Genomic DNA, 26,177 nt, shown 5'->3' with positions numbered 1-26,177 from the left:
ATTTATTTATTTATTTATTTATTATAAGTGTTGTTGTTTCTATTATTAATATTGTATGTTTTATTATTATGTACTTTACTGTTCCATGTTGACAATTGTATGCCTGTTTGTAGGTTATTGTACATGCATACACACGTGTCCATTTCCATTCCTTTTATGTTCTTTTACTTTTTGATTTTATTCATGTATTTATTTTTGTTTTATTTTCAAATCAATCAATGAATTCATATCCAATCTATGTTCAATTAATATTATTACATTAGTATTATTATTGCTGTTGTTGCTATTTTACTATTGTTGGTTAAATTGTTATCATAATAAACAATAATAATAAACGCTATAATAATGGGTGGCAGCGGTTCAGGCGGTTGAGCAGGTTGTCCAACGATCGAGGGTCAACTGTCGCTTTGTCCTTGGGCAAGATACTTCACCCTCCTTGCCTCCAGTGTGGCTCCACTGGTGTGTGAATGTGTATGAATGTCCCGGTGATGGTCAGAGGGGCCGTAGGCGCGAACTTGCAGCCACGCCTCTGTCATTCCGCCCCAGGGCAGCTGTGGCTAGAACAGTGGCTACCATCACCAAGTCTGAACAAGGAGTGAAAGAATAATGGACGCTTTGAGCGTCTACAAAAGTGCAGATAAATCCAATCCATTATTATTAAACTTTATTTATATAGCACTTTTCAAAATCAATGTTACAAAGTGCTCAACAATTAACACAAGACAAAAGAGCAGGATTAAAAGGACAAAAGAAACACAGCACACACACAAAACAGTGTTAGCAGTTAAATCAATCAAATAACTCAAATAAATAATATCATAAGTTTAAATTTAAGAACCAGTAAAATCTTAAAAAGCACGCCTGTAAAGGTATGTTTTTAATAGAGATCCAAATACTGGTAGGGAATCAGCGAGCCTGATCTCTTTAAATCAAATCATATCAAACTGGATTTTTATAGCACTATTCCTATGAAAGCGTAAGACAAAGTGCTTTACATAAAAACAAAATAAATAATTAAAAAAAGGCACGAAAATTAAAGGAACCCCCTTCCTGTACCTACACCCATCCCTCCACTTCTCACACCTCCCACCCCCTAACTGATGGGGAAAAACAATGAGAAAATAAGCTGAGCACGAAAACAGAATGTTTGTTATCGGAAACCCTAAAACTAATTAGTAGGTAAAATGGATAAATAACTACAAAATTATAATTAAATTAATAAATAATATAATAAAAGTAATAAAATGAGCTGAACGCCAGGTTAAACAGATGGGTTTTGAGCCTTTCTTAAAAGCATTAATGCTCTCTGCGGCTCTCAGGTCCTCAGGCAGACTGTTCCTCAAACGGGGGCCATAGTGCTGAAAAGCGGCCTCTCCGTAGGTTTTGGTTTTTACTGGTTGAATGGTTAATAGACCAGTGCCAGAGGATCTCAGGTTCCGCGAGGGTTCATATTTTACTAAAAGATCTGACCGTTAAGACATTTAAAAACTGTTAAAAGTATCTTAAAATCAATCCTGAAGCATATGGGGAGCCAATGCAGGGATTTTAAAATTGGGGTGATGTGAGCCCGCCTCCTGGTCTTGGTAAGAACTCGTGCAGCAGAGTTCTGGAGGAGCTGAAGGTTCTTAATGTTATTTTTCAAAAGACCAGCAAGCAGGGCGTTACAGTAATCAATTTTACTGATAATAAAAGTATGCATTAGCATTTCCATATTAGCAAGAGAGAGTAGTGGGTGGCCCCTAGCTAGATTTCTAAGATGATAAAAACCAGTTTTAACCACCTGTTTTAAATGAGAGATAAAGTATAAAAAAGTATCAAAGTTCTGGGATAGTGTTCCAGAGTGTTGGGGCCAGAGTGTTATAGCAAAGGCCCTGTCTCCCTTGGTCTTGAATCTGGATCGTGGGATTGTTAAAAAGCCTTTTGCCGAAGATCTAAGATTGCGACCAGCCGTGAGCATTTGATGGTGTAACATTTCAACCTTAATGCTGCAGGTCTTTAGGTATAAAATTCCATCGTTTCAGTAATAATTTTCTTCTTCATCTCCAAACCCAATTTGAACTATTTCTTTGATTCTTTCTGTCTCCGTTGGTGGAGTAGAGGGCAGAATGGCTTTGAGCCCTCCCTCAATTTGGGCCATCCTGGCATCCATCTTCCTTTGAAATTCGTTCTTGTTCTTCAGGACCAAATGCATGATACCATCTTGAGCTTCTTGGCAGGACATCTGCAGCTTCATCCTCTCTTGCATGAACTCCGGCTTCTCCTTGTCCATGGCCATAAGCTTACCCAAGCTGCTAACTCTGTCCATCAGGTACATGCTGGACACTTCACAGTAGGTCCCTGAGATCATGTGGACCAGACTGGCGATGTTGGAGGCTTCAAAGGCCTGATTGTACAGCAAGTCTTTGGCAAAGAGCTTAGAGTTGTAGGACAGTTTCTTTGTGTCTTCAGATGTCTTCACAAAATTGTGCAGCGTGGTTCCAAGGCTGGTTTTCACAATGGTGGCCACCATCTGGAAGAAGCGGACCATCTTCTCCCACTGCTCCTTCACTCTACCCATGGCATCCATCCCTTTGACCAGCATTTTGATGGTGGTTTCAAAGTCAGTCTCTTTGATCTTGCAGTTCTGCATCTCAATCAGGATCTCAGTCAGTTCTCTTTGATTCTGCTCCATGTTCTGTACAGCCTTCTCGTACGACTCTCTGGTTTGCTTCAGTTGTTCTCGGTTTTGCTCGATGCGGAAACGAGCGTTCTCTGTTGCTCTCTGGCTGGCAGACTGACTTCCAGAGTTCTCCTGTGCTTTGAACATCATTGGGGGTTTGGGGTTCAAAGCTGGAGAACCAGACATTTTTTTGCTTTTACAGTCTAACTTTAAGGCATCTTCATACAGCTTCTTTGTGTCTTTAATCAGCTTGAGTGTCGTTTTCTTATCACATGCCTGATCTGGTGCATATATTGCCAACTGTTCACCGATGTAAATCCCTCTTTGGCAGAGACATAGAGCAGTTTCCCTTACTTTACTTCTTGGAAGATCCTCCAATTCTTCATAATTTCTTTCAAACTGTTTTTGAATCCATGTAGTATTTGCATACTTCTTCTTCTGATCATAGATCTCCTTCCAGTTGATTCCTTCTTCACTTATAAACTGTCTGAATGATGATGCGAGATTCAGAATTTGTCCTGACCTGCTCAAAATTTTCATTTCTGAAACCATGTCTACATCGTCACCTCCATCATCAAAGTTAGTCTCTGAGCCACTAGTCATTTTTTGAACTTTGACGGAGATGGATGCTGAAATTGAACTGAGCATTTTCAAAGGGGATGTCAGTCCTTCAACAAAATCCATGCCAATCATCTCCCACCCTGATGGCATGGAATCCATGGACTTCTTGTACTGTTCTTGTGTCTCTTCCAGCTCCTTTGACATGGCCTCCATTGCTTTCTTGGATCGTTCATTTAGCTCCTTTGCAGTCTGTTCTTTCAATGTATTCTCTTTAAGTTTCATCCTGACCTTCTCCAGCTCTTCTCCATGAAAGTGTTCAGCATTGATACAGGCTTCCAGCAGCTCCTGGATTATATTAATAACATCTGCATACTTCTTTTCAACGCCCTCTGCTAGCACCACACATTCGTCTGCAATGTTGCGGATGTTTTCCAGCTGGTTTGGGAGAAGAGTTTCAAGGATTTCATCATTTCCTTGAAACAGAATCTTGACTGCTGCTTTCATATAATCTGGAACAGTGAAGGTATGAATCCGGATTTGATTCATGTTCTTGTGGGCTAAATTGAATGCGTGCCAGCCTGAGTTACAGATTTGCATGAGACTAGCCCTAAAGGAGTCTGGGTACTTTATGAACTTGAACCCATCTTTTGGGGGATTCTTGTTGATGGAGAAATCAGTGATTGATGAGATGAAGACCAGCTCCCCCATGATGGCAATGGAGAGAGGAGCAGGAGCCAGGTATTCCTCCCAGTTTGCATTGGGGTGCATCAACATCTGGGTGGTGTTCCTCATCTCTGCCGCTGTGGTCAGACTCTGGGTGGTCTTTGCAATTTGGGCGTCCATTTCCTTTAAAAGCATCAAGAAAGAAGACAGATTACAAACCCGTTTCAGCTTTTTGGAGCTCTCATGACAGTGGACATGTTTTGATGTGGTGTGTTGTAGCTAATGCTCATTTAGATGATTACACATGTAATCCAGACTCAGATCTCTTTTCATTACAATAGACTGGTACACATAACAACAAATGTTGCGCCAATGCTTCAGTCTATCTCATACTCTACTTTTGGATTTGGAATTGGTTTATTATAAGAAATCAGAGCAAAAATAATACTAAAACAAGACATAAATGTTTAATATTTATGCAAGGATATATCAAACAGGATAATTTGTCATTGAAATTGGTTGGAAAATATGCATACAATCACATACACTAGTAAATAATTCAGTTATAACTCTTAATTATAAATAATCATATTAGCTCATTTGCATTTAGTTCATGATGCAATGAACAGGAAGTACTGTTTCTTATCAGAGACAGTGAATGCAATGCCTGCTCCAAGATCTAGTACACCCTAGAAGGAATGTACCTCTCTGCTTCCATCACACCAAACTCATGCCAACAGGGGAACGGTTTCTCTTCCTGCATTTGTGAAAGCCTGTTTTTTTTCTGTCTTTTCACCAAGGCAGACACGTTTCTCTGTTTATCTCCCCATATTTAAACAATATGCTTCCTTTGTCCTGTCCCTTATACCTGGGCACCAACTTCTTCTTTTTTTCAATTTTCCAAATGGCTAGCTGGACTTTAAACCAGAAGGACTTTTTTTTCCCCAAGCAAAGTAACAGACGAGCAGTGGAAACATGCTTTAGGTTGTGGACCAAACGGGGTAAACATTTATTGAACGCACTAAAGATAAACTTTTAGACCTTTAAAGCCTAACTTTTGAATATAAATATGAATAAAACAGACAGGAATGTTAATGCATAAAACTCAAAATAATGTGTCATATTTTGTTCTACATAAAAATATATTGTCAGAATTATACAAATATTAACGTGCTGTAAAACAAAACAAACAAAGCCAGGAAATATTAATAATTAGAAATAACAAATTCAAATCATTCTGTTTTCTTTGCTCTTTTTGTCATTTTGTTAGAGCTGGAGTCCCGCATCATTTTTAACAATCAGTTCATTTCTTGGTGTGTGACGTCCTGTGTCTGTCTTTGTGAAACGTGTCAGAGAAAACTTGTTATTGTGAATATCATTTTTAGGTCTTATAAAACATAAAAAACTATATCATAGAACTCATCACTGGAATTACCCCAAAAATAAAGAAGCTCAGAGCTTGAGAGCAAGGACCAGAACCACAGGGACCCAGACCCCCCAGGCTCAGATTTGATATGACCCCCAGCCTCTGAATCCCATTTTTTCTAACCCAAAAATCAACCTGAAAATGCAATGTTTCAGACTGTCGTAAGGGTGGGGCCACCTTCCCAAAAATGCTAAAGCCACTTCCTTTTGGAAGACCCATTCAAAATATTAAAGACACTTAACTAACCAATGGAATGATTTATCATTGGAGGTTGGAGAAGAGACCTTTCAGCTAATAAATTAGCTAATATCTTCATGAATATAAGTTGAATGCAAATGAGTAAATCCATGGCATATTAAAACATTCCTTAAAAATGCCCCCTCTCAACCTAATGCTCACGAGACAAGAAACATGTTTCTTCTGTTAGTTTGGCTTCTGTAGCAGGTTTTGGAGCTGTTAGGAGGAAACTTCCTGGATCGGTAGCATTAGCATTTCCACCTCAGGATCTCCAAGAGGAAGTGGAGGCGGGGCTTAGCATTGTGAGACTGTGACAGATTGCATTCTCCATTTGAAATTGGGGTTAGAAAAAGGATGACACCCAGTAGTTGACAATGCATTACATCCGGGGGAGGGTGCTTGAAAACAGCACGACAAATTACAGTGTTAAAGATTTTAGGCTACCTTAAAATGAATGTATCATTTATAATATTTTCTCTTTTGCCTTGTGGCAATGAATGAATCTTTAAAAGAAAAGAACAATTATTGTCACATTCATTTAAACGTTGATTCATTCATTTTCTTCCGTTTGTCCCTTTCGGAGTCATTGAGCTGTTGGAGCCTGTCTTATGGGCAAGGGCAGGGTACATCCTGGACAGGTCGCCAGTCTGTCGCAGGGTCACAATCACAAACCCATTGACTCTCACACTCACACCTGGGGACAATTTAGAGTTTTACAATTGACCTATGAAGCATGAATTTGGATGGTGAGAGGAAGCCGGAGACCCCGGAGAAAACTCACTCACACACGGGAAGAACATGCTAACTCCACACAGAAAGTCCCCATTGATGTTCTGTTTCAGATCCCCCAGCCGGGACTTGAACCAGGGACCTTCTTGCTGTGAGGTAAGAGCGCTAAGCACTTCACCACCGTGCAGCCTTCATTTAAACATTTTGATTTAAATTGACCATTTTAGACAAACATTTAGATTTGGATCCAACATTTAATGGCACAAATCCCTAACAAACTTGTCCATAACTAAGGATTGTACATACAGTGGTGGACAAAATTATTGGTACCCCTCGGTTAAAGAAAGAAAGTCCACAATGCTCACTGAAATGACTTGAAACGTTCAAAACTAACGACAAATTAAAATTGATCGTAAATTAAAATTAATTGAAAAGTAAATGATCAAATCATCCATTACTTTTGAGATGTTTATTAAAAAAAATTATTTAAAAAAACAAACTAATGAAATAGGGCTCGACAAAAATGATGGTACCTCCATAAAAGACTGAGAATTAATTGCCCAGGGGGTCATGAAGAACTCAGGTATGTCCTTTAATTGACATCACAGTTGTTTTCAAGCCCATAATCAGTCAGTCTGCCTATTTAAAGGGAGACAAATAGTCACATTGTTGTTTGGTGAAAATGTGTGAACCACACTGAACATGGAATACAGAAAGCGAAGGAGAGAATTGTCCCAGGACATTAGAAACAAAATTATAGACAAACATCGTAAAAATAAAGGCTATGACACCATCTCTAAGCAGCTTGAAGTTCGTTGGCACAAATTATTCAGAAGTTTAAGACCCACAGGACAGTAGCCAACCTCCCTGGACGTGGCAGGAAGAGGAACATTGATGACAAATTGAGGAGACGGATAGTTTGAACTGTATCCAAAGAGCCCAGAACAACCTCCAAAGACATTAAAGGTGAACTCCTAGATCAAGGTAAATCAGTGTCAGATCGCACCATTCGTCGTTGTTTGAGCCAGAGTGGACTTCATGGGAGACGACCAACAGGGCTCCAGACTGCCAGACTGACCAAAATTTGAATGTGTGCGACTAAATTTTACATCCAGTCGCACATGTGCGACCAGTAAATTTGCCTCCCCCACCCTCCGTATTTTTTTATACATTAAACGTGGAAGGGGCACATCAATGATCAATGAAATGATCAATGAGACGCGAGCGCACACGCACGCAGGCAGACACACACACTCGCGCACATACTCATGAAACGCGAGCACACATTTGCGTGATGCCTAGGGGGAGGGGCCTAGAGATATTCGCGCGCGTTAACATCTGTGGGAAGGAAACGGAGACAAATATCATCACAACCTGTGCGTGCATCTGAGCTATGGGTAAGCGAACTATTGATACGTTCTTCCAACCTGCAGCTAGTGTACCAGTGCCAGAGTGTACAGCAGGGGTCTCAAACTCGCGGCCCCCGCCTTAATATGAAAGTTCAATTTTAATTCGACCCGCCAGTTTGTATGAAAGACACTTTTTCATTGTCGTGCGCGGAGCTGACCAATCAATCACAGTGGGGTAAATTACTCTTGGGGGCGTGACAATGACAAGGCTTGAAAGCAGGACACCTGACCGCCCCCTCCCTCCCCGGACCACATTAAGGAGTTGCTTACTTTCCTTTAGAACGTATTTATTCGCTCGTAATTTTCTAAATACATGCAGTCAGTGCTGGACCTGGCGGCTGAACGGCGGCTCACCGCTCCTGCGGAAGTCGGGTCAGCTGAGGAGAATAAATGTCCCACACCTACATGCGTGACAGCTAACGGGGCTTGAACTTTAAATATGTGCGAGTGACAAGATTTAGTTTTAGACACTGAAAACACGTGGGGAAAATGCAACGATAGACCTGTTTAAGATGATCCAGCGACGCGCCTGGATCGTTGGGGAGACCAGGCGCGCGGGGGGGGGGGGGTGAAAGCGAATGAAGGACAACAGGAAATTGGAGTTGTCCTTACCATTCAATTTAGTTTTAATATTCCTCTCTCCCTCAGTATGATCTGTGTTATTATATATTTTATGCTTATTTTAATGTTTTGTAATGTATGAAGCCTTTTTTTAATCAATTGGTATTTTAAATTATTTTGATTGATCACTGAACTACAAAAACCATCAGGACACATGTCCCATAATGCATTGTTTTGTAGTCATCAGGGCAGCTTTCAGTCAGTGCAGTACTAAATTTCCAGCTGTGTTCGCTCAGGTTGGGACCTTGCTCCCACCCCTTTCTCGTGATATTTTTGTTTTGATTGACAGGAGATGTTGGAGCAAAAACAAAAATATACGTCACACACCAGGTGATCTGTGCAGCGTTGAGTCCACCTGGGTGATCTCAAACACGCTTTTGGTGTCACCAACATACATTTCCATCAGTTTTCTTTACTTATTTGTACTGTCATGACAGCGATGCTTTTGTCAGTTTACCTTGTTGTTGCATCTTCAAAAGTGCAGATTAAATGTGACACTGAATTTGAAACGGCACATTGTAATTTTTGCATCTATTATTAAAGTATTTATTAATAGTAATACAGTGGAAATTAGTAGATTTGGTTAGCATGTTGATTTACGGTATGGGCCCCTAAATTTTCTGGTTGTGCCCCTAAAATTTTCAGTTGGGGGCCACTGGGCTTCTAGTGAAAAAAGTTAGTCTGGAGCCCTGACCAAGAAGGACACCACTGTTGAAAGGAAATCATAAAAAAGCAAGATTGGAATTTGCAAAAATGCATGTTGACAAGCCACAAAGCTTCTGGGAAAATATCCTTTGGACAGACGAGACAAAACTGGAGCTTTTTGGTAAGGCACATCAGCTCTATGTTGGTAGACTCAAAAATGAAGCATCCAACGAAAAGAACACTGTCCCTACTGTGAAACATGGAGGAGGCTCAGTTCTGTTTTGGGGCTGCTTTGCTGCATCTGGCACAGGGTCTCTTGAAGTTGTGCAACGTATAATGAAATCAAGATTTTCAAGGCATTCTGGATAGAAATCTGCTGCCTAGTGTCAGAAAGTTTGGTCTCAGTCGCAGGTCATGGGTCTTCTAACAGGACAACGATCCAAAACACACAGCCAAAAAAACCCAAGAATGGCTAAGAGAAAAGCGTTGGACTATTCTGAAGTGGCCTCTATGAGCCCAGATCTGAATCCCATTGAACATCTGTGGAAGGAGCTGAAACATGCCATTTGGAGAAGACACCCGTCAAACCTGAGACAACTGGAGCAGTTTGCTCATAAGGAGTGGGCCAAAATAACTGTGGACAGGTGCAGAATGCTCATTGACAAATACGTACAGAAACCGTGTAATTTCAGTGATTGCCTCAAAAGGTTGTGCAACAAAAATTATGGGTACCATGTTCTTTGTCCAGACATATTTTATTAGTTTGATTTTTTAAATAATTCTGTTAACTCAAAGGTAATGGCTGATTTTGATTATTTAATTTTCAATAAATATTAATTTTTTGTTGCTTTTGAACGTTTCAAGACATTTCAGTGAGAATTGTGGACTTTCTTTAACTGAGGGGTAGCAACAATTGTCCCCCACTGTAACACCCCCCCATCCCATCTATCCTAAAACATCCTCAACCTCACCCCTCCATACCTGTGTTAAGTCCCACTCTCTTAGATCCTTCTCTTCCCTTCACCTTCCTCAGCACCATAAGGGGCGGGGCTTCAGCTGCTCTTCTTCACTGACACTCTGTAAGGTTTACCTTCAAATCTACGGTCTTAAAAACAAAAAGTGAGACTTAAAGTCCAGTTCCACTTTGACATCAGAATGAAAAAGGCTGAAATTTTATCCACAAAGAGATCCGTCTTACCGACTAACAGTCCCAGAGCTCAGTTATCCTGACGTTCCTCCAGCTGCTCTGCTCTCTCTGCCACTGTGGCGCCTTTTATTTCCAAACGGAGCGCTGAATAAGTCAGCTGCTTTACGGGAAATGGGTCAAGGGGGGCGGTGAGTGGCTAATGTTTGCTGGGCGGGTGCAAGGCCAAGCTGTTATCAGAGATACAGGTACACAAGGACACAGGGACACAAGGACAGCAGCTGCTGAGTCAGAATCCTCTAATTTACCATCAAATACTGAAACTAAGAAGTACTTTTCAAATTCAGGACTTCTTCTTGTGCAGACAGCAGAAGCCTTTCTGTGGAGTCAAAGACTTAACGTCATAAACAAAGCTCACAAAGATCAGAGTCACAGGCCTCAAGGCTGAGACCCTGGCATTCACAGACGGCAAAAACATCTAAAGAACTGCTGTTTATTTCGACAGCTTTTATGCAGAAACACATGACACTAACCTGCAGGTTTTCTTCAAAACACAGCTTTTGATTCTTCTTGACTGGAGTCTGCACAAGCTTCCATTCAACATGTATGTCCTTGTGTGTCAGAGAAATTCCCCCAGACATTAAAGATGAACAGTAAGAAACCACCCAACAGCGGAACAGCAGAGGTTAAAAGGTCATCTGGGGTGTCGTCTCATGAACCAATTCCATCCCTAAGACTAGTTTCTTGTTTAATAACACACTTGCCTCTCAGGTGGGGGGAGGACGGCAGACGGAAAAAGACCATCTACAGCAGGGGTCGGCAACCTTTTTTACTCAAAGAGCCATTTGGGAACGCCTCTAATGAAAAGAAAACACCCGGAGCCACAACCCGTTTTGACATCATTATATATATTATGCATGTATACATTATTCAAGAGTGCTCATTACGTCGATCGCGATCAACTGGTCGATCTTCAAGGACATGAGTGTAGATTGCGGGTCACAAAAGATAAAAAAAAAAGTACTTCGTAAAAATCCACCAGCCAATCAAAATCCTCACTGAGAAGTACGGGACTTGATTGACATGTAGATCACTGCAAATGCACATTGTGTTCTTTAAAGGATGATACCGTGGCCGCGTGTGGGAGGAGCTACCAGTCCTGGTCTGATCGCTGCATGGAGCGATGTGTTTGTCGATGCATGGTAGACACTGAGAATGTGGAGAGATCAGGTTTATTATTTTGAAGAGTTCTGAAAGCTGCATCTAAATCTGACGCCGTGTTTCCATCTCTCTGACAGAGTTTGAAGCCAAAGCCCCCCCCCCTCCACCTGCTTTACCTCTCTACCTGTTCACCTGTTCACATCCTCTGCAGCTGAGAGTTGTTTTCCCCGCGCTCCTCAGTGTGTCCTACACAGAGAGCGCAAAATACGGTCATCATAGGTTCACACGATAGTCGGGGCGCTTCAGCGCAGCACAAGGATGAAAGAGCCAGAAGCAGGTTATAGCGGGCATAGAGCGGGTTAAGCAAATGAATGGAAGAAGACGGCTCGCTGAAGAAATATTCAATATTGTACACATTTTATTATTAGTCTGAACTATCTGTCACGGTGCCCCCGGCTGAGCCCTCGTCATCTCATCCACCTGTTGACAACGGCTGTGCCTCATCAGCGCCATCAGGATCCAGGCTCTTAAGGAGGACCAGGACCTGTACTCGACGCTAGTTCGTTGTACTCCTCGGTGCTTCACTGGCCGCCCATGCACTATCTCGCTCTAGTCTCTTTGCCTTGTCTAATCCCCTGTCTGTCTGCCTCTCAGGACTCTCGCTGTCATTTGGACCTACGGTCGCACTCACCTCTCGCTGCCTCTCGTCTTGGCTTCTCGCTGGAAGATCCTCGGACCACGGTGTTCGCCCACAAGAACCTCCAACCAGCTCCTGTGGATTTGTCCCCTATTAATTCTGCCTCCAAAATTAAAGAATCCTTTGAACCTACCATTCTGTCTGCCGAGTATCCTTCCGGGTTCCAGCATCTGGGTCTGCTAAAGCCTGCTAGTCATGACAGAACGAACTAGCCAGAACTCCGACCCAGCTGACCCGGAAGGACTCCGCCTGGCCATATCCCAGCAAGGTATGTTGCTCTCCCGCCAAGCCGATGCTCTCTCGCAAATTTCCGCTACCCAACAGGAGTTATTTCATCGGTTGGACAACCTGACGCAAGCCCTCGCCGGTGTTACTAGCCGAACAGCTAGCACAGCCACCGCGGCCTCCCCGGTTTCCGGTGACCTTACTACCGTCATGTCCGCGTCTCTGGATGAAAACATCCGGTCACAACCCGAGCCGTTTCATGGCGACGTGGAGGCCTGCGGCGGATTTCTACTACAATGTCGTCTGATTTTCCAACAGTCACCCAGGTACTATCAGTCTGATCAACGGAAAATTTCCCTTATTGTCAATTCACTCCGTAGCAAGGCACTGCAGTGGACCCAAGCCTTTCTGGCGGCTAACCCTGTCTCGCATCTCCCCTTTGAACGGTTCATCGGAGAATTTCGGCTCGTATTCGATCAGCCACGAAAGCAGGAAGAGGCCACCCGGCGGTTATTAAGCCTCAAGCAGCGTAACCGACCGGTGAGTGATCACATCATTGACTTCCGCATCTTAGCGGTCGAAGCTGGCTGGCCCCATATCACGCTCAAGGGGGTGTTCTATCAATCATTGAACGATAAGATTAAGGACCATCTATGTACTCAACCGGAGGCCGACAATTTCGAGGAACTGGTTACCGCCGCCCTCCGTTCCGACATACGGATTCGGGAACGTCAAGCGGAACGGAGTTGTGTTAACCGGCGTCCGCCCTCAGAAACCTTTCTTCACTCTCCTCAATACCACCCACGGCCATCTGTCGGCGCAGAACATTCCAACCTGCCGTCTGAAGAACCTATGCAGATTGGACATTCAAAGCTCTCTTCTGAGGAGAGGCTCAAGCGCCGTAATGAAGGGTTGTGTTTCTATTGTGGAGACTCTGGTCATGTTGTTTCTCAGTGCAAGAGCCGTTTAAACTCCAGAACCCCTTGCTAAGAGACAGGTCGCGAGGGGACCCGTCTGAAAGTAAGCCTTTTTTGTTCATGCCTGTCAAGTTTCCAAGCATTAATCAAGTTCATGAATGTTTTGCCCTCATAGACTCTGGAGCTGAACACAGCCTCATCGACTCTGGTCTGGTTCGCCAACTCGGGTTACCTGTCGAACCTCTCGCCGCTCCTGTAAAAGCCGCTGGGTTAGGTGGAAAGTTGTTGTCAAAAATCACTTCTCGCACCGAACCCATACAGCTAATCACGTCCGGTAATCATCGTGAGTACCATCAATTCTTTATTACCGACTCTCCTCAAACTCCCGTTATCTTAGGGTATTCCTGGCTACAATTACATAACCCACAAATTAACTGGTCTACCTCTCGGATCACCAATTGGAGTACTTATTGTATGGCGAATTGTTTACACTCTGCCCTTCCCACTACCGTTTCGGTTAAACTTCCCGAAAATGAAAACATTGATCTCGCTAAGGTGCCGTCATGCTACCACGATCTAAGATCCGTATTTAGTAAATCCAAGGCGTGTGCTTTACCGCCGCACAGACCCTACGACTGTGCTATAGAACTTCTCAACGGTGCCTCCCTCCCCAAGGGGAAGTTATACAATCTATCCGGTCCAGAAAAAGTCTCCATGGAGAATTACATTCAGGAAGCCCTTTCTCTTGGGCACATCCGACCTTCTTCCTCCCCTGCAGGGGCCGGGTTCTTCTTTGTAGAAAAGAAGGACGGGTCCCTCAGACCTTGCATTGATTATCGTGAGCTCAACCAAATAACTGTGAAGGACAAATACTCGCTTCCTCTCCTCAATTCTGTCTTCGATTCTGTCCAGGGGGCTACCATCTTTACTAAATTAGATATCCGGAACGCCTACCATCTGGTTAGGGTCCGGGAGGGGGACGAATGGAAGACGGCTTTCAACACCCCCCTTGGACATTTCGAATACCTAGTCATGCCTTTCGGCCTCACCAATGCCCCCGCCATTTTCCAACGTCTGGTTAATGACGTGCTCCGTGATTATCTCAACCGTTTTGTATTCATCTATCTAGACGATATTCTGGTCTATTCCAACAGTCCCACCGAACATCGTCACCACGTCAGGTTGGTTCTCGAACGGCTTTTAGAGAACCAACTGTTTGTAAAAGCCGAAAAATGCGAATTTCACGCTGACTCCGTCTCATTCTTAGGGTACATTCTCGAGGCTGGCAAAATCAAACCAGATCCGGCCAAAATTCAAGCCGTCTCTGAGTGGAGTATCCCAGAAACTCGGAAAAAACTGCAGCAGTTTCTGGGTTTTTCTAACTTCTATCGGCAGTTCATCCGCAACTACAGCCAGATCGCCGCCCCTCTCACCCGTCTCACTTCTGTCAAGGTACCCTACGTTTGGAACTCTGCTGCTGACTCTGCCTTCACTCGTCTCAAGGAACTTTTCACCTCGGCGCCCATTCTCATCCAACCTGACATCCACAAGCAGTTTACTGTGGAGGTTGACGCCTCGGACTCCGGTGTGGGGGCCGTGTTGTCCCAGCGTGATCCTACATCAGGCAAACTCAAGCCATGTGCCTTCTTTTCTAAGAAGCTGAACCCTGCAGAGCGGAACTATGACGTCGGCAACGGAGAACTATTGGCCATCAAGCTGGCTCTCGAAGAGTGGAGACACTGGTTGGAGGGGGCAGAACAACCGTTTGTAGTATGGACCGACCATAAAAATCTGGCTTACCTACATTCCGCAAAGAGACTAAACTCCAGACAAGCACGCTGGTGCCTTTTCTTTGATAGATTCAAGTTCACCATCACTTACCGCCCGGGCAGTAAGAACGGCAAACCCGACGCCCTGTCTCGTAAGTTTTGCACCTCGGACAACAATACCACTCTCCCAATCATTCCGGACTCCTTTTTTGTGGGCAACCTCACCTGGGACGTAGAAACCCAGCTCCTACAGGTCCAAGGTGAGAAACCCGACTCAGTTACCTGTCCCCCTGGCACTCTGTTTGTTCCGGATAGGCTCAGGTCCGATGTCATCACCTGGGGTCACAGCTCCAAGGTCGCCTGCCATGGGGGCGTGCGCCGGACCCTCGCACTCCTCAGACGACGGTTTTTCTGGCCTTCCATGGACACGGATGTGCGGCAGTACATCGCCGCCTGCTCCACCTGCGCTAGAGCCAAGACCTCCAACTCGCCTCCTGCCGGCCATCTCCTGCCTCTGCCTGCGCCTCACCGACCCTGGTCCCACATTGCCATGGACTTCGTCACAGGCCTGCCACCCTCGCATGGGTTTACTGTCATACTTACCGTTGTTGACCGTTTTTCCAAAGCTGCTCAGTTCATTCCGTTGCACCAACTCCCTTCAGCTACTGAAACTGCCAACCTCCTAGTCAATCATGTTTTCCGTCATCACGGCATCCCTGCTGATATTGTGTCTGACCGCGGTCCACAGTTCACTTCACAGGTTTGGACAGCTTTCTGCTTCGCCCTCGGAGCGTCTGTCAGTCTCACCTCTGGGTACCACCCGCAATCTAATGGCCAGGCAGAGCGGGCAAATCAGGAGTTGGAGGCAACCCTCCGCTGTCTGGCGGCGCAAAATCCGGAGGACTGGTCAGATAACCTCGTCTGGGTGGAGTATGCGCATAACAACCACCCGGCCTCGGCCACGGGCATGTCCCCATTTGAGGCCTCATTGGGGTATTCTCCACCTCTGTTCCCCTCACAGGAGCTCGATCTGGCGGTACCTTCTGTCCAACTCCACCTGCAGCGCTGTCAGGACGTCTGGCGCCAGGCCAGGGCTGCCCTCCTCCGGACTGCAGAAGGTAACCGCCAGATTGCTAACCGACACCGTGTTGCCAGTCCCACCTATGTGCCAGGTCAGCAAGTGTGGCTGTCATCCAAGAACATTCCGCTCCAGGCCACGTCTCGGAAACTGGCACCACGCTTCATTGGTCCGTTCCCCGTGGAACGCGTCATCAACCCCACCTGTGTCCGTTTGAAACTCCCTGCCGCACTCAAAATCCACCCTTCGTTCCATGTCTCGCAACTCAAGCCTGTCCGTCAGAGCCCCCTTTGCCCGCCGTCCGCTTCCCCACCACCCGCCCGGCTCATCGACGGCGCCCCGGCTTACACCGCCAGCCGGGTTTTGGACATTCGGCGCCGGGGTCGTGGGTACCAATACCTGGTGGACTGGGAGGGCTATGGGCCGGAGGAGCGGTCGTGGATTCCCCGCTCGTTCATCTTGGACCCCTCCCTCATAGAGGATTTCCTCCGGGCCAACCCCGATCGCCGCCCTGTTCCGCCTGGAGGCGGTCGTTTGAGGGGAGGTACTGTCACGGTGCCCCCGGCTGAGCCCTCGTCATCTCATCCACCTGTTGACAACGGCTGTGCCTCATCAGCGCCATCAGGATCCAGGCTCTTAAGGAGGACCAGGACCTGTACTCGACGCTAGTTCGTTGTACTCCTCGGTGCTTCACTGGCCGCCCATGCACTATCTCGCTCTAGTCTCTTTGCCTTGTCTAATCCCCTGTCTGTCTGCCTCTCAGGACTCTCGCTGTCATTTGGACCTACGGTCGCACTCACCTCTCGCTGCCTCTCGTCTTGGCTTCTCGCTGGAAGATCCTCGGACCACGGTGTTCGCCCACAAGAACCTCCAACCAGCTCCTGTGGATTTGTCCCCTATTAATTCTGCCTCCAGAATTAAAGAATCCTTTGAACCTACCATTCTGTCTGCCGAGTATCCTTCCGGGTTAAGCATCTGGGTCTGCTAAAGCCTGCTAGCCATGACACTATCTTTTATTTAGAAAAATCTTTCATTTTGCTAAATCAGTCCAGTACAGAAAAAAACATCAACAAAAACTGTGTTGGGCGGTTTTTGGCTGGGTCTGGCGTTTTTCAAATGACTTTTGGGTTGGAAAACTGTGACTCCATCTGGCAACACTGGCGCAAACTCTCTGTCATCAGAGAGTTGCTCTCTGCCCCGCGGCACGTCTGCAGTTCTCACCCGATAAATACGAGCTTATTAAGGAAGCTGTGGCACGCGCTTCGTACGGAGCCAGCAGCGCCTTTAAAATGCCATGAAAAATGAACAAACTAAATAAAATTTTATTATTATAAAATACTCATTATTTTCCAAAGTCACAAGGAGCCACAACAGAAGGATGAAAGAGCCACATGTGGCTCCGGAGCCATGGGTTGCCGACCCCTGATCTAGAGAAACAGCTTGAGGAAGAATTCAAAATACCAAAACACTTAAGCAATGATGAATGTTTAAACAGTATTATTTTTCACTTTCTGCTAGAGTGAACATTCTTTCTGGATTTAAAAGCAGAGAAAACCTCATGATGGCAACGTTTTCTTAAAGACACAAGTGAAATAACCAAGAACAGAACTTGAAGATGAATAACAAACAGTGACAGCAGCATGTGAGAATGAATAACTTCAAGATTTTAGCAATGGTTTAGGTCCTGGGACGACTGGGACATAAACGTAACGTTAAAGGGGGCGCTCCACCTAGACTGAAGTTTCAAATATATAACAGTTTAGCATCATTTACACTTGTATTTTTAGAAGTCATTCAGGTTTTTATTGTAGGTTTATTTGACAAAGTGGAAGCAGAAAAAACAGTGCAGAACCCAGAGCCCCTATACCCCTCCCTCACCCATTTCCCCTAAATCAGAGGACTTCTTCAATGAGCTCGCTGGGAAAAAAAACATGTCCAAAATTCAGACCCCTCCCAGACCCATTTCCCCTAAATCAGTGGACCGCCTGGATGTTCTGGCTGAGGACAGACTGGCGCTGCAGAAGCAGAGAGAGCAGAGCAGCTCCCGGAAGGTTTCAGGTAAGACAGCTGTCTTTGGGGTTCAAACCTTTTACTTTGCATGATCAGAACTAGAAGAAAGAGTTTCTCTTGGAACATGAGAAACTTGGAACATTTTTTTTCTTCTCTCTCATATATTTCTCTAAGCTGTCATTGAAAACATTGTGTGTCTCAGGTATGAATAAATGTGGTCTAAATGAAAAGAGGAAAAACTGTTCTGTATTGACTGCAGGAGAAAAATGTTGACAGTTGAATTCCAAATAAAGTGGTTGTGGCTTTAGAAAACGTCCATGCGAATCATTAACTGCAACTAATTTAGCTTAGGAAGCAGATAAGCTTTCCTTTAGCACAGACTGACAGAGGTCTTTCCTCACTGATTTATTTGAGCAGTTTGAAGCAGAGACACATCTGCAGAGAGGAGGACCGATCAAATCATAAGGCTCAAGTAAGATGTCATTGTGGGGATTCTTTCTTTGTGTATTTATTTCTGGGTTTGAACTGTGACTTTTGTTTTAAACCTTCAGCATGGCCATGAGGACGTTTACCACGATGATAATCAAATATTTTCAAGAAACACCTTTGACCCTCGGCCTGTCACGGTTGCTTCACTATGCCAGGTAAACAAGCCTCTGAGATTTTGGCCTCAAGCAGGAGTCAACAATCATTTTGAAACTGAAAGCTACTTCATGAGTACTGAGTTAAACGAAGGGCTTTCAGTTTGAATAAAAAATGTGCTCAGTTTTCTTTTAGTTATTTATTAATAATGATTAGTGATACTCATATATGTGAAAAGATTAATCACTTTAATGATTTCTCACAATTATCAACAATGACCACAAGGCAGGAAAAAGATATCCATATTTAGCCCTTACAACATTTTCAGATGATCCCTTCAGTCACTGCATTGCGTAGGAAAAATGTCCCATTGTCACTATGTTGCACCATGTTTATCAATTATGTAATAATAAAGAAAAATCAACTTACAGATTTTTAAATCTTGTCACGTTTTGAACTGATGACCAGATCTGCAGCTTTTAAACTAAATTTTATACCATGGTCCGGGTGAATACTCGATTCTGATTGGCTGCTGGGTATGCGTTAAAATCTGATAACCGCACGGTGAAAAAAGAAGTTCCGGTCACATATCACTGCGCTAGAATAAACTTAAAACATACGTTAAAAGACGTTATTTCACAGTTTACAACAACACAGCAAAAGACATGATTGATTTCGTTGTTTCTTTTAACTTGTTCGGTGAATTTGATAATTTTGATGACTGGGATGCAGCCACAGAGAAAGAGAGACAAGAACATCAAAAGAGGGAGAGGAGACACAAGGAAGTGTCACCGGAAGAATTGAACTTTTTGGAAGATGACAAGGATGAGGTAAACACACAGCTTCGCGTCGGACGGTTCAGGCTTCCATGGCGTGCGTTAAATAGTAGTAACCGCACACTTCCTCGGCCATTAACCCTTACATAACTGGCTCAAGTAAGATGTAACTGTGGGGATTCTTTCCCAGTGTATTTATTTCTGGGTTTGAACTGTGACCTTTGTTTTAAACCTTCAGCATGGCCTTAAGGACATTTACCATGATGATGATCAAATACTTTCAAGAAACACTGTTAACCCTCGACCTGTCACGGATGCTTCACTTTGCCAGGTAAACAACCTCATTTAAACTATAGCTTCACAAACTTTGAGAGGCTTCTTTAAGGAACAATACAGATTAGATTTGAATGGAAAAGCTGTTCAAGCTGATCTTTAGCAGAAAAACGTTGGCTACTGTATATTTGGCTGATCCATGTTGAAATTATTTCATGGGTCTAGATTCATGTTTTTGTCATAGGCACAGCTTTAACGGGCACACAAAATTATGTTTCAGTTCAACCCAAAGAAGATCAGACAGACGACAGAAATATGCAAACAGTTCAGGGCTGAATGCAGAGCATCTGGCCTTTGCTCAGTGTGGGAGTGGATGGGTTACAATAAGGGGATGTGCTTATTGGTGGTAGTGTGCATCACCACACTGCATACTATGTTCATACACAGGAAAAAAAAATCTTAACACAGAAGCACAATACACATAAAAACACATGTACATCTGGTGGAGTGGTCGGCTGGAGGGGCACGCGTGGACTGCTCAGGAGGCAGCAGCGATGGGAGGTGCGCCCGTACCAGAATGTGCACAGGAGGGGAGGGGGTTAGCAAGACGACGCCAAAAGTGGGACGAGCACCAGCAGAGGGCCGTCCTCCACATTACAGCCACCTTTCACACTCTGTAGAAGTGGACATGTTTGGGAGAGCCAAGGCCAGAGCAAGCTCACCTCAATTGTTGTCATTGGTCCTTACAAAAAAGCTTTATTTACTGATGATAAGATGTCTTTATTTTTTCCAACTTAAATAGGTAAAAGATCATTTGTAGTCTATCCTTTTGTTTGTTTCTTAGTCTTTTGGCCTGTGTTGGACTTTCTGTTCTCTTCTTCTCTGCAGTTTGACACGGCGCACAGACCTGAACTCCCTGGCTCTGAGGAAGTCAGGACCTCTGCTGAGAGGTCTCCAATCCCTCAACAAGCTGTCAGAGATGCTTCTCAGTATGAACTCTGACATCGTTCTTCCTGGATGTCAGACATTTGATAACATCAGACAAGAGATCCAGGACATGAAGCAGCACCTAGAAGAGTCAGAGCAGATAGCTGTTGGAGAACTGCAGCCCCTTGATGAGGAGATTGAGAGTCTGACTGCAGAGCAAAGTTCTTTAGAGGAACAGAGGAAGAGGAGAGAAGGTGAACTAAAAGACTTGACACTCGAACTGGAATCTCTCAGGTCTTCTTTGCAGAGTTACAATGAAGCTCTGAGGACTGAGAAACGCAACCTGCAGTCTGCAGAAACAACTCTGTGCAACATGAGACGGAAAAGAGATGAAGCAGAGACAATCAGAAATGTTGGAGTTGGCTTGTTGCTTATTCCAATTGTGGGATTGATTCCTGGTAAGTAAATCCACTGAACAACATCCACCAACAGAAAGTTTAATATGGAGTATTTCAGTCTGATTAGTGTCTCTTTTTCAGGGGCAGTCATGGCTATTGTTGGTCAGATTGATGTAGACTCAGCCTCTAAACGGGTAGACATAGCTCGCAGTGAGATAGAGAGGTGTGAATCTCAGATAACGTCCTACTCCAATCAAGTGTCCCGCTATGAGGGACTCACCTCTCAAGCTCAGACCGACATCCAAGAGGCCAATAGGAGGATTCGTGAAACTAGGCTCAAACTGCAAAGCGTGTCTGTGACGCGATCAACTGTTGCAGACTTTCAGAGTAAAACTAGAAGAGCTGTCCATCAACTGGGGCTGCTGTGTGGAGTGGGGAGTGTGGCAGAGCTGCAGACCCGCCGTCTGATCCTTCTGGAGCCTGTGTTGAACGTGATGGAGGAAATGATAGTAGCTCTGGGACTGGTGAACAGAGACGACCTGCTCCACTCTAAGAACATGGAAAGGATCATGTGGGACATGAGAAACAACCAAATGAGGTTGAAGGATAAAATAGCTCTGTGTGGCAATCATTCAAATGAAGATTATTACTGAAACACTTGATACTTTCTTGAAAAAGGGGCTGATTTGGTGGATGATGTTGGTACACACAGTGTTGCAGAGATGCTAAACTGAATGGAAGAAATAGCAGCTACAGTGTGCTGAAAACCTACAGGAAACCACTGGCCTCCATCATAGCCAGCCAGGGTTACATCACTAAGTATTGAAGTGAACTTTTCTTATCCTTTTCTGCTCCATTATACAAATAAATTCTTAAGATATTGTACAATGTGATTTCTTGGATTCCATTTTTATATTCTTATACTGATGTTGACTACAGTACATGCGGAGAAACCAAGTGATCCCCTGGTTCAGGCGCTCCACTTGTCCATTGGACTGAGGGTGGTAGCCAGAGGTGAGACTCAAATTTATGCCCAGACCCTTGCACATCTTGTGCCCCACACACTAAGGGGAACTGGGGGCCACAGTCTGACACGGTGTCCTCTGGGAGACCATATTGGCGGAACATGTGTTCAATGAGTGGTTCTGCCTTTTCCAGTGCTGTGGGCAGCTTAAGCGATAGGATCAGCTGGCAACATTTAGAAAAACAATCAATAACAGAAATTATGGTGGTGTTACCTCTCGAATGGGGCAGAACTGTAATGAAGTCCACTGCAATGTGCAACCAGGGATGTCGTGGTATGGGCAGTGGATGCAGGCGGCCGGCCAGAAGCTGTCGAGGTGACTTATCCATTTGGCAGGATGCACATCGTGTTACATACTGAGCAATGTCTGCCTGTAGCGTGGGCCACCAGAAGGAACTTGCAGTTAAGGCTTGTGTGTTGGCTATGCCTGGGTCTGCTGCAGTTAAGTCATGAACAAGGTGAAGAACCCATTGCCAATGTAATTGGCATGGGTTTCAGACAACTCTGTTATTTTTGTCCAACCCAACACGAGCTAGGATAATGGATGAGTGGTGTCGTATAAGTGAGACAGTACATGAGCCTTTCCTTTCTTGTACCCTGGTTGATATGGATATTCTGGAAGTAAAATCATGAGAAAAACAGGGACTGAAAATACTGCCGTGTGTATAACCGCTTAGCTGACTTTATGTGCTCCAGGTTCTTGTGGTCGATTAGAACCAGGAAGGGTTGAGCCAACCTCTGAAAGGCGGGTTGCTTTTTAGGCTTTTTATGGCTTCGGCTGCAGAAATTAGACGATGGAGCCGTCAACTGTGCTCCAGCAACAAAGTAGCAAACCCCGCCAGGTTTGTAGGGCTAGGAACTCCTGCTGCTGGATCCATGTATGGTGAAGTATTCTGTCACCAACAACAGGCAGATGGCTGGATCCAATGCAGCAGGTTTATAAAGGCAAGGCAAGTTTATTTGTGTCGCACAATTCATACACAAAGTAATTCAAAGTGCTTCACAAAACAGGAAAATGCAAGATTTCCAGCTGCCCGCTGCTTTGAACAAGTTCGCTCCATTTACACATGCACTCTCATTCACACCCAAAAAAACCTTTTTTTTCCCATCTTTTCATCATCTTTGATGATTGTTTCTTTGAAATTAATATACAGTGATGAATTGAATATATTATTTTTGTTTGTTATTGAAATTTGTTTCGGGGATTATTTCGTATTTCATTGTTTTTACTTTACTGAATAGCTAAATTGGTAGCCTATGTCTACCATATCTACTTTATCACTATTACAACGGTTACACAAGTCAAGTGCAAAATATGAATAAAAGTATAAACACTAAATGAAACAAATATATTATTTGACAAATTTTAAAGTTTTTCTACATTTCCCTCCTGGAATCCACCTTTAAATCCTACCCCCTGTTGGGATCAGGATAATCCAGTTTTTTTGGATCAAAGTTATCCAAATCCTACTGACAAGTTTTGAACAACACAAACTGAAGGTTTGATCCAGATAAGAACTAGGATTGGATTCTGTGATCTAATCTGATTTCAGATTCCTTCTTTCCCTTTTGAACAACCCATTTTCAAGATTTGATCCAATCCGATCACCAAAATTCGATCAGCTTACCTTTGAACAACTGGCCCCTGGTGATTATACTCGGGGATTTTAACAGAGCAAACCTCAAAGTTGAAATACCCAAATACAGACAGCACGTGACTTGTCCCACCAGAGGCTCGAACATTTTGAACCACTGCTACACAACAATAAAGGACGCATATCACTCTGTTTCCCGCGCTGCCCTGGGACTTTCCGACCACTGCCTAGTCTATCTCTTCCCAACCTATAGGCAAAAGCTGACATCAGCTAAGCCCATAGTGAAGACTGTGATGAGATGGTCTGCACATACAACAACAACAAACCATGGTTAACTGCTAAACTGAGCCAACTACGTCAGGACAAACAAGAGGCCTACAGGAGTGGAGATCGGGAACGGTATAAGCAGGCCAGGAATAAGCTAACAGAGGAGATCAAGGCTGCAAAGAGGCCCTACACTGCAAAGTTGACACACCAGTTTTCTGCCAACGAGTCTTTTGCAGTTTGGAAAGGCCTGCAGACCATCACCAACTACCGGAGGCCATCCCCCCGGCCCTCAGACAGTTACCACCTGGCTGAGGAACTTAACGACTTCTACTCAAGGTTTAAAAGAACTTCACCTTCCCCCTCAGCCACCATTTCCAGCACACAGGATCTACCTGCAATCCCAACCTCCCCCACACCTGCCCCCTCATCCGCATTGATGATCTGCGAACGAGATGTGCTTCAACAGTTCCAGAAGCAGAAGATCAGGAAGGCTCCAGGACCCGATGGAGTCTCTCCCTCCTGCCTGAAAGTCTGTGCTGACCAGCTAGCTCCCATCTTCACCAGGATCTTCAACAGAGATGTGTGTGGTACTTGCTTGTCTCAAACTCTCCACCATCATTCCACTCCCCAAAAAGTCCCCAGTCACAGGACTAAATGACTACAGACCAGTCGCCCTGACCTCGGTAGTCATGAAATCTTTTGAACGACTGGTGCTGAACCACCTGAAGGTCATCACAGAGACTCTGCTAGACCCCCTGCAGTTTGCCTACAGAGGCAAGGCAAGGCAAGGCAAGTTTATTTGTATAGCACAATTCATACACAAAGTAGTTCAAGGTGCTTCACAAAACAGAAGAATGCATTAAAATCACAATACATCATAGAAATAATCAACATAAAATTTACTTTAAAAGAAAAGAAAAGAAAAAAAAATTTGAAAACTGATTTAAAAATAAAGGAAGGAAAGGAAAGAAAAGTGCAGATAGGACCTTTCAGTCATATACACGGCTAAACAGAAATGTTTTAAGTCTAGATTTGAACATGAACACAGAAGAGGCCTGTCTTACGAATTCAGGGAGGCTGTTCCAGATTTTAGCTGCAGAATATTGAAACGCTGATTCCCCTTGTTTAGTTCTGACTCTGGGAATCAATAGGAGGCCGGCCCCTGAGGTCCTCAGAGTACGAGATGGTTCATATGGCACTAACATGTCAGAGATGTACTTTGGTGCTCGGCCATGGAGAGACTTGTACACAAGCAGAGCTGCTTTGAAGTCTATTCTTTGAGGTACAGGGAGCCAGTGCAGAGACCTGAGCACAGGACTAATGTGATCATACTTCCTGGTTCTGGTCAGGACTCGAGCAGCAGCATTCTGGATGTACTGAAGCTGTTTTACAGCTCGTTTGGAGAGGCCGGTGAGCAGGCCGTTACAGTAGTCTAACCTGCTGGAGACAAATGCATGAATAAGTATCTCCAGGTCTGGCTTTGACACTATGTTTTTGATTTTGGCAATGTTTTTCAGATGGTAAAATGCCGCTGATGTTACTGACTTGATATGGCTGTTAAAGTTCAGGTCAGAGTCCATGATTACCCCTAGATTTCTGACTTGATTTGAGGGTTTAAGAGACAGAGAATGAAGGTAGCTGCTGAGACTTTCTCTTTGTTTCTGTGGGCCAAAAACAATAACTTCGGTCTTGTTTGAGTTTAGCTGGAGAAAGTTGTTCTGCATCCACGCACTGATCTGTTGGAGGCAGTGGCTGAGTGAATCCACCGGCCCATATTCACCTGTTGTCAGTGACACATAGATCTGAGTATCATCTGCATAGTTGTGATAAGATATGTTATTACTGCGTATTAACTGCCCTAGTGGCAGCATGTAGAGGTTGAACAGAAGGGGTCCCAGGATCGATCCCTGGGGCAAACCACAAGTCAAGGCCATGTAGTCTGAGACACAACTCCCAATTTCAACAAAATATTTCCTGTCTTCTAGATAAGACTTGAGCCAACTTAGGGCAGATCCAGAGATGCCAACCCAGTCTTGGAGTCTGTGCAAAAGGATCCCATGATCAACAGTATCAAAGGCAGCACTCAGGTCTAGCAGGATTAAGACAGTGACTTTGCCATCATCAGTGTTCAGGCGGATGTCGTTGGTTACCTTGATAAGAGCAGTTTCTGTGCTATGATGGGGTCTAAAACCTGACTGGAAAACATCAAATGAATTGTTTAATAAGAGAAAATCAGTGAGCTGTTGGTAGACAACTTTTTCAAGGACTTTTCCTAAAAATGGCAGATTAGAGATAGGTCTGTAATTATTCAGTACAGTGGGATCAAGACCGTTTTTCTTCAGGAGAGGTTTAATGACTGCAGTTTTTAAGGCCTCTGGAAATAT

General features: G+C 44.3%; 2 protein-coding genes across 4 annotated transcripts; one reads left to right on the top strand and one right to left on the bottom strand.

The window, feature by feature from the left end:
- Positions 1-1,572: 1,572 nt before the first annotated feature.
- On the bottom strand, positions 1,573-10,230 carry LOC101174644. 2 transcript variants are annotated; one of them, XM_023950959.1, is made up of 3 exons: positions 10,149-10,220; positions 9,932-10,055; positions 1,573-4,066 (listed from the first exon to the last, which is right to left on the bottom strand). In XM_023950959.1, the coding sequence occupies exon 3, from the start codon at positions 4,061-4,063 to the stop codon at positions 2,018-2,020; it is 2,046 nt and encodes a 681-aa protein (XP_023806727.1). In that variant the 5' UTR covers positions 4,064-4,066; positions 9,932-10,055; positions 10,149-10,220; the 3' UTR covers positions 1,573-2,017. The 2 variants fall into 2 exon arrangements, with proteins under 2 accessions (XP_023806727.1, XP_023806728.1); XM_023950960.1 differs by lacking the exon at positions 9,932-10,055 and having other exon boundaries at positions 10,149-10,230.
- Positions 10,231-17,893: 7,663 nt separating this feature from the next.
- On the top strand, positions 17,894-21,792 carry LOC101163858. Of its 2 annotated transcripts, XM_023951036.1 has the most exons (6): positions 17,894-17,999; positions 18,369-18,423; positions 18,503-18,595; positions 19,548-19,640; positions 20,471-20,967; positions 21,049-21,792. In XM_023951036.1, exons 3-6 carry the CDS (start codon positions 18,504-18,506, stop codon positions 21,558-21,560), a joined length of 1,194 nt encoding a protein of 397 aa, XP_023806804.1. In that variant the 5' UTR covers positions 17,894-17,999; positions 18,369-18,423; position 18,503; the 3' UTR covers positions 21,561-21,792. The 2 variants fall into 2 exon arrangements, with proteins under 2 accessions (XP_023806804.1, XP_023806805.1); XM_023951037.1 differs by lacking the exon at positions 19,548-19,640.
- The last annotated feature ends 4,385 nt before the right edge of the window (positions 21,793-26,177 follow it).

Source organism: Oryzias latipes, chromosome 21 (genome assembly GCF_002234675.1).
Source record: "Oryzias latipes chromosome 21, ASM223467v1".
NCBI lineage: Eukaryota > Metazoa > Chordata > Actinopteri > Beloniformes > Adrianichthyidae > Oryzias > Oryzias latipes.
Note: the sequence above shows the minus strand (reverse complement) of the source record. Positions and strands in the feature narration are given on the sequence as shown.

Bases quoted from the DNA above. Each gene is read 5' to 3' on its own strand.
- LOC101174644 (XM_023950960.1), bottom strand. From the start codon at position 4,063: ATGGACGCCCAAATTGCAAAGACCACCCAGAGTCTGACCACAGCGGCA.
- LOC101163858 (XM_023951036.1), top strand. From the start codon at position 18,504: ATGGCCATGAGGACGTTTACCACGATGATAATCAAATATTTTCAAGAA. The intron at 18,596-19,547 runs GTAAACAAGCCT...TTAAACCTTCAG, and splicing joins CGGTTGCTTCACTATGCCAG to CATGGCCTTAAGGACATTTA. The intron at 20,968-21,048 runs GTAAGTAAATCC...TCTCTTTTTCAG, and splicing joins AATTGTGGGATTGATTCCTG to GGGCAGTCATGGCTATTGTT.